Consider the following 8,375-nt stretch of genomic DNA (forward strand, 5'->3'; position numbering starts at 1 on the left):
TCGCTACAGGTGCTAAAATGCTTGTTCCTTCGCTTTGGTCCGGCATCACTCCCTGAGGCAGCTAACTGAAGTTGAGCTGCACAGTCGAATTGATGTTGAAGGTTGTTTGAGGGTTGGGAGAACACGCTCATCCACCCCTTTGTTCTCTTTCTTATATTCTTTGTTTTGTGTCATGGAATCCAGAGAAATAGAAACTTCTGTCCGTTTTATTCCTTGTCCAAGTCTGAGAATCGTCGATCATGTTATTCTCTTTCCAAACCTAAGTATTTTTAAGTTTGGAATTGTATTTCTTTGCAACTACCTGATCGCTTTGGTCCTCGACTTTCCCTCAGTTCCACCAAGCCCATACTCGATTTCAGTCTTTTCACCGCTTTGCTTTCCAATATAAAAGCGAGGCTGTTGTGCAGACTTGCAAGTGTTGTCACATGATGAGAGGCCGGTGCCACGTCAGCATATATTTGCATAATTAATGACCGACACCATATATAGCAAAGTTCGGAATGTCTTGAACGCTTTTCAGAACGAGGCGCAGTAGCTTCCTATTCGGAAACTTTCTGAGTCAGTTCTTCAGCCAAAATCTGCAGAATGAGATCGTGGATTGGAGTTCTCGCTGCACTGGTCTTTTGTCTTCATAGTAAGTACTATGTAACATTAGCGTTCTACGTTGCTTCCCAGTGGTACTTTTGCGGTCATCTGTGTTCTGTAAATATGAATAGCAATTGGTTTTCCCGATTGCACAAAGTTCGATTAAATAAAAGGGCTTTATTTACACCAGGCACCGACGCGGTTGTTACGTTGACGCAGGTAAAGTCTGTCTCGGCCGCTCCGGGAGAAACTGTCAAGATCAGCTGCACCATGTCTGGAGACAGCATCGATAAATGGTACAGCAGCTGGTATTGGAAGAAGCCCGGCAGTATTCCACAGCTTATCTGGTCTGAGAAAAACGGCAGAACCCCGGGAATTTCAGATCGATTACAAGTTTCTTTCGAAACATCGCAAAACCGGATGCTTTTAACTATCGCGAACGTAAAATCCGAAGACGCTGCTGTTTACTATTGTTATTCGGCACGCACCTTTGGTAAAGGAACGAACCTCGGTGTGACTGGTAAGTAATTTTTTCGAAATCTAAATTAATTGCTTCAGCGACGCGTTTACCATTCCTTTCATTGCACTTTTGTTCGCAATTCTTCACAGCGGATAGCACACAACAGGCCTCACACAAAATGCTGGAGGAACTCAGCAGGCCAAGCAGCATCTATGGAAAAGAGTAAACAGGTGCGATTTCGGGCTGAGACCTTTCATAAAAACCTCATTATGAGTCCTAATGAAGAGTCTCGGCACGAAACGTCGGCTGTTTACCCTATGCTTACCCTCAGTGGCGTGTGGCACAGGCAGCGATCCAAAGATTACTACGTTGGATGTCCAGTTTTTCACTTCTAATTCAAGTCGGTGACAATTCGTGTTGGGTAAAACATCGACCCGGCGACTCTTGTCTTTTTAAAATGTGGTTCTGATTAACACTGCATTCGTTGAAATTCGCGACTTGCAATTTATTAATTAATGGCTTTATTCTTGAACTGGCCATTCGCGAAAGGAAAATATGATACATCTTTGGAATCAGAATACAAATACAAATTGTGGGAAATCGCAGCAGTAGTCAAACACGATCTAGGCGGAGAGAAAAGGCTAACATTCTTCCTCTCTGACTAGCAGCTGCCTAAGAATTTGAGTTCATGCAGCGTTCTCCACGTTTTTGAAAGGTTATGTAGCAAATACTCCGATCTTAACATGGCAGGATTACATGTTTCTAGGAATACAGTTTCTGTAGCGATTTTCGCAATTTAACCGGTGGAAACTCCTGGGAGCCACGAGAAAATTACTTTCACATGATTACTTTTCAGACTTCTGATGCCAAGTCCTGATATCCACCGATGGGAATGTTGCCACCGAGACAATAAGCATATGTAATTGTTCCATTATATTATGCCTAGTTACTAATTTCTTTAAGCTCGAAATTTTAATGCCTTCTTTTCTGAGGTACGAAAATATTTGTAACTTGCAAAGATTGAAAAGACAATGTTTTATTTTCAGTTGAATTTGGCTGCATGTTTTTTTTCTCCCGAAGCCACGTTCCCTGATGAAAGCTTCAAAATTTCCATTGCAGTGTTTATAACATTGACAAATTAATGCGAAGAGTTCGCAAACACCCTCGCATTTTTTTTTAGTCTTTTCCTGATTCAATCGAGATTGACGTTCGAATGCCTGATAGCGCAGGCTGATGAATTCGGCAGTAATTTGAAGAATGAATAGACTGAGTCTTTGCGTTCTGCAGCTCCGAAAAATGAGAGATGATACGACATTCTTCGGAGGCCTGACGGTATAGAAGCGAGGAACACGCCATGTCTCTTGATTGAATGTCTTGAACCAGTCTGCTACTCAGGACTGAGAATTATAATCAACCAGAGGGTAGAGGAACACTTTGCCAAGGGGGTTTGTGGCCAATAGCAGAAGATATTCCAGAGTGTTTCCTTTTAGCATTAAGAGAATCCAGTCTTATTAGGGTCAGTGCAAGAAAGTGAGGCTTATTGAGGAGGTGAGTTGTGATATCATTGAATGGTTCAATGCTTAGCGTGGGAGAAGTGCATCTGAGTTCGTGGTACATTAGCAACAGTACTAGGGAGGACTGATTTGATGGGACGGGCTCCACATAGAACATACTGGAACCAAGGTCATGGTGAATCACGTTAGGGCCGTGGATAGAGTTTAATCTAAATATTAAGGGATGAGTTCAACAGCTTGGAGAAGTATGGATAAAGTGAAAGGGAAGGAGAGTGAGGGGATGTTAATGAAGTTTCCAGAACAACGAATACGATAAAACGTTTAGAATTAACTTCAGGCAATATGGAGACAAAATTGAAAAGAAGGTTCTTGGATATAGAACTGGAGGTGTTATATTTGAATGTACACAGTCAACTAAATAGAGTGGATGGTCTCGTGGCCTAGTTGGAAATTTGTAGATATGAAGGTGGCATCACCGAGTCGTGGTTCAAAGAAAATCATACTTGGGCGCTTAAAATCCAAGGATACACACTGTATCAAAAAGACAGGCAAGTGGGTGGACAAGGTTGGCAGCGTTGTTGATAAAATAGGAAATCAAATCCTTAGAAAGTGACAGTTGATCAGAAAATGTTGAATCCTTATTATAGAGTTTACAAAACACAAGGGCAAACCACCCTAATGGGAGTTAACTGAAGGCCTCAAAACAGTGTCAAAGATGGAGGGTTCAAATGACAACTGGATGTAATAAAAAAGCATGTAAAAAGGGTAATTTCACAATAATCACGGGGACTTTCAAAGTTCAAGTAGATTGGGAATATCAGTTTGGTGCTAGATCCCAAGAGAAGGAATTTGTAGAATGCCTGCAATGTGCCAATAGGGAAAAGGCAATTCTGCATTGGCTACTGTGTACTGCAGCAGATTTGTTTAGGAAGTTTTACTTAAAGCAACCTTAAGGAGGTTATATAATGGACAGCCATGCAGCTTGAGTGGGAGAAGAAAAACTCGGATGTACCGTTTTCTCAGTGTAGTAAATGTACTTACAGAGGCATAAGAAAAAATCTGGCCGATGTTGATTGGAAATGGACACTCCAAGAGATAATGCACAAGCAGTAATTTGAGGAACGCACACAAAATGCTGGTTGAACACAGCAGGCCAGGCAGCATCTATAAGAAGAAGCACTGTCGACGTTTCGGGCCGAGACCCTTCGTCAGGAAAGATAGTACGAATTTCGAATTTTTGAATTTTGAAATTTTTTTGAATTGTTTTGAATTTTAAATTTTTGAATTTTTTCAATTATTTTATGTTCCCTGGCCCCCACCGCCTTATTTTACCATAGACGTCCGGTCCCAATATACCTCCATCTCCCACCAGGAAGAGTTCAAAGTTCTCCACTTCTTTTTGCATTCCAGACCTAACCAATTCCCCTCTACCACCACTCTCCTCCGTCTAATGGAATTAGTTCTTACTTTCAATAATTTCTCTTTTGGCTCCACCCACTTCCTCCAAACCAAAGGTGTAGCCATGGGCACCCGCATGGGTCCCAGTTATGCCTGCCTTTTTGTTGGCTTTGTAGAACAGTCCATGTTCCAAGGCTATATGGGAATCCGTCTCCCTCTTTTCCTTCACTACATCGATGACTGCATTGGCGCTGACTCCTGTACTCATGCTGACTTCGTTGACTTCATTAACTTTGACTCCGACTTTCACCCTGCCCTCAAATTAATCTGGTCCATTTATAACACCTCCTTCCACTTTCTTGATCTTTCTGTCTCCATCTCTGGAGAAGGCTTATCTACTCATATCTACTATAAGCCTATAGACTCTCACAGCTACCTGGACTATTCCTCTTCCCACCCTGTCTCTTGCAAAAATGTTATCCCCTTCTCACAATTCTTCCGCCTCCGCCGCATCTGCTCTCAGGATGAGACTTTTCATTCCAGGACGAAGGAAATGTCTTCCTTTTTGAATCAAACGGGTTTCCCTTCTTCCACCATCAACTCTGCTCTCAAATGCATCTCTCCCATTTCCCGCACATCTGCCCTCACACCATCCGCCCACCATCCCACTCGGGAATGGTTTCCCCGTGTCCTCACCTACCATCCCACTAGCCCCCGGGTCCAACGTATAATTCTCCGTAACTTACGCCACCTCCAACAGGATCCCACTACCAAGCACATCTTTCCCTCCCACCCCCTTTCTGCTTTCCGCAGGGATCGCTCCCTACGCGACTCCCTTGTCCATTCATACCCCCCATCCCTTCCCACCGATCTCCCTCTTGGCACTTGTCCCTGTAAGTGGAACAAGTGCTACACCTGCCCTTACACTTCCTCCCTCACCACCATTCTGGGCCCCAGACAGTCCTTCCAGGTGAGGCAACACTTCACCTGTGAGTCAAGATGAAGCCACACTCAGGTTGGAGGAACAATACCTTATATACCGGCTGGATAGCCTCCAATCTGAGGGCATGAACATTGACTTCTCTAACCCGTTAATGCCCCTCCTCCCCTTACCCCATCCCTGATATATTTAGTTCCCCCTTTTCTCTCTCTTTCTGCCCATCATTCTGCCTGTTCTCCATCTCCCTCTAGTGCTCCCCTACCCCTTTCTTTCTCCTTAGGCCTCCCGTCCCATGATCCTTTCCCTTCTCCAGCTCTGTATCCCTTTTGCCAATCACCTTTTCGGCTCTCAGCTTCACCCCACCGCCTCCGGTCTTCTCCTATCATTTCACATTTCCCCTCCCCCTCCTACTTTCAAATCTCTTACTATCTTTCCTTAGTTAGTCCTGACGAAGGGTCTCGGCCCGATACATCGACAGTGCTGGATGCTGCCTGGCCTGTTGTGTTCCACCAGCATTTTGTGTGTGTGTTGCTTGAATTTCCATCATCTGCAGATTTCCTCGTGTAAGCAGTAATGGGTGCAGTTTCTGGGAATAATTCGGAAGAATAAAGATCTATTCATCCTAAAGAAGAACAATAAAGGGAGTATAACACATTCGTGGTTGAAGTCAAAGACAGCATAAAAGCAAAAGAGAGGGCATACAACACAATATAGAAGATAAAGGGTTGGGATGCGTTTATAAATTGGAAGAACGCAACTAAAAAGCCATGCGAAGAAAAAAAGATGAAATATGAAGGTAAATTAGCCAATCAAATAAAAGCAACAAAAATGTGAAGCTAGGGATTTAGGAAGCTTTTAAAAAGCAAGAGAAAAGAACTAAGTAGACAAGAACAAAAAGGATGAAAATGAAGATAATATGTCAAATAAAATAAAAGAGGATGGCAAAGGCTTATTTAAAGACATATAAAAAAAATAAGAGAGACAAGAGTTCTGGAAAATCGCACAAGAGGGATTGTAATGGGGACAAAGAAATGGTGGACGATGAATATGTATTTACTTTAGTCTTTGCTATGAAAGATGCCAGAAATTCGACAGTCAGTGCACAAAAGTGAATGTAGTCGCTATTACTATTGAGAAGGCTCTTGGGAAACTGAATGGTCTGCAAGTACATGAGTCAGCTGGATCAGATGGACTACTCCTCAGGTTCCTGAAATAAATAGAGGAAGAGATTGTGGAGGCGTTAGCAGTGATCAGTCAGGAATCCCTAGATTCTGGAAGCCTGGACAATTGCAAATGTCACTCCATCTTGTAAGAAGGGAGGAAGTAAAAGGCAGGGATTATAGGCCAGATACCCCGAATTCAGTGCTTTGCAAGATGTTAGAATTCAATATTAAGGGTGAAGTGTTTTGGAATTATTTTAGGAATCAACGGGCAGGATAGACGACGTGAGTCGTTGGGTACCGTTTACTTGGATTTTCAGAAGGTCTTTGACAACTTTCAGCACACGAAGCTGCTAAACAAGATATGAGTCCATTGTATTACGCAACGAAAGTAGCATGGACAGAAGACTGGCTGAATGGCAGAAGGCAAAGAGTAGGAATAACGGATTCGCTTTTCTAGTTGGCTGCCTGAGACTAGTGATAAACGGCAAGGGCCCGTAAACGCTCCAGAAATTTTCACATTATATGTTAATATGTAGAGGATGGAATTGATGGCTTCCTTGCTAAATTTGCGAATGATGCGAAGATAGTTGGAGGGGCAGACAGTGTTGAGTAAGTCAGGAGTTTGAGGAATCACTTGGACAGATGAGGAAAATGGGTAAAGAAGGGGCAAACGCAACAGAGTCTGTGGAAGTGTATGATCACGTACCCTGTTTGAAGCGCTTGATAGCTTGGGCATGTGATCGTTGTAGTTGAAATGAGTGAGTGGCTGTGGAAGTATTTCATCGATACCCGCCGAATATTGAAAGACCTTGAAGGAGCAGACGTAAAAAGGGCGTTCTCAATAGCGGAAGAATCTTGGACCCAACGGCTCAGTCTCGGAATAGATGGACGTCCCTTTAAAACAGACGGGAGGAGGAATTTCTTTAACCAGAATGTGGTAAATCTGTGAAATTTTTTGCAACAAACGGCCGTGGAGGACAAATCATTTGGTAGCTTGAAAGCGGAGGTTGCTAGTCTATTGATTAAGGTCACAGGGCGTCAAAGGTTACAGACTGAAGGCAAATAATGGAGTTGAGTGGCAAAATAAATCAGCCACGGTGGAATGAATAAGCCGATCCGAATAACGTACTTCCGCACCGACGTCATCAATGTCGGAACAAGAGCGGGAGCACGAAGTGCAGACTGCTACTATTTGTAATGCTTTTAATTTCAAAACCATTAAAAATGAATTCATACTTACATGCACATTTCCTTCTATTTTCAGTTCGTCGACCCCCGGCGGTGACCATTTTCCGGCCTTCAGAGGAAGAAATCGCAAAAAAGAGCACCGCTACCCTGGTGTGTTTAGTGAGCGGGTTTAATCCGCCCGCTGTGAATATTGAATGGACGGTGGACGGCAGTACGAGAAGGAATGGTGTCGAGACTAGCCGGGTACAGCAGGACACGGACAACACGTTCAGTGCGAACAGTTATCTGACTCTGTCAGCCTCAGACTGGAGCTCACAAGAGCAATTCTCCTGTGTGGTGAAACACGAGACTCAGCCAACCCCGCTTCAGGCAACGATCGCGAGATCTGGTTATACCTAATCAAGGATCCTTCTCACTATTCTATTATTCTCTTTCTCCGCGCATTGCGTGTTGGTTTTTTTTATCTTTTTTTTTGGTTTTCTTGCTATGTGGCTGCCTGTAAACAGACAAAACTCAAGGGTGTATAATTTATACCTTTGATAACAAATGTACTTTGAATCTATGAATCTTTATATTCCAATCTAAATCTTTTTTGGGGAAGAATCTGTCGAATCAAAAGCATTGAGTATTTTCACAAGGATATTGTGAATTCCAATATGAATTGAGGGGTCGATGTGATTTGGTAAATGGGTCTGAATAATAAACTGCTGTATGGATTAACTCACAAATTGTTGTTGGGTTTTTTTTTCTGGCAGATGGCTCCGTCCTAATCAATCGCGCTTTTCCAAATTTGAAGAACTTGTGCAGTGTTGAGAATATTATGGCGCTTTGGGGAAAGGGGAAAACTGAAAGAGAAAGTTCCACCTGTCCTTAGAAAAGCAGACTCATTTATAAATGCAGTAACCTGTGCGTTTCATTGTGTGTGGCCATGTGTGCTTGTGTGGTTTCCTCTATGTTTGCGCGCGAGTGTCTGCGTCCTCCTGTGTATGTGTTGGGATGGATGTAATGGCCATTGAATGGAGCTGGATAAAACTATTAATGAAAGCTGAAATGTTGGAAGGAAATGCAAATCTGCATTTTCTGGAAATTATAATCAGAATCCAAAGATACCACAACCACTCAGCAGG

The 8,375-nt window shown here is 43.0% G+C and overlaps 1 protein-coding gene across 1 annotated transcript; it reads left to right on the plus strand.

Moving 5' to 3' along the window:
* The first annotated feature begins 522 nt into the window (after positions 1-522).
* On the plus strand, positions 523-7,963 carry LOC132400361 (immunoglobulin lambda-1 light chain-like). The gene is made up of 3 exons (XM_059981310.1): positions 523-634; positions 776-1,105; positions 7,325-7,963. Exons 1-3 carry the CDS (start codon positions 586-588, stop codon positions 7,645-7,647), a joined length of 702 nt encoding a protein of 233 aa, XP_059837293.1. The 5' UTR covers positions 523-585; the 3' UTR covers positions 7,648-7,963.
* The last annotated feature ends 412 nt before the right edge of the window (positions 7,964-8,375 follow it).

The sequence above is a fragment of the Hypanus sabinus genome, chromosome 10 (assembly GCF_030144855.1).
Source record: "Hypanus sabinus isolate sHypSab1 chromosome 10, sHypSab1.hap1, whole genome shotgun sequence".
NCBI lineage: Eukaryota > Metazoa > Chordata > Chondrichthyes > Myliobatiformes > Dasyatidae > Hypanus > Hypanus sabinus.

Excerpts from the sequence above, each read along its gene's own strand:
- LOC132400361 (XM_059981310.1), top strand. The coding sequence starts at position 586 with ATGAGATCGTGGATTGGAGTTCTCGCTGCACTGGTCTTTTGTCTTCAT. Across the intron at positions 635-775 it reads ACTGGTCTTTTGTCTTCATA|GCACCGACGCGGTTGTTACG; the intron begins GTAAGTACTATG and ends TATTTACACCAG. Across the intron at positions 1,106-7,324 it reads AACGAACCTCGGTGTGACTG|TTCGTCGACCCCCGGCGGTG; the intron begins GTAAGTAATTTT and ends TTCTATTTTCAG.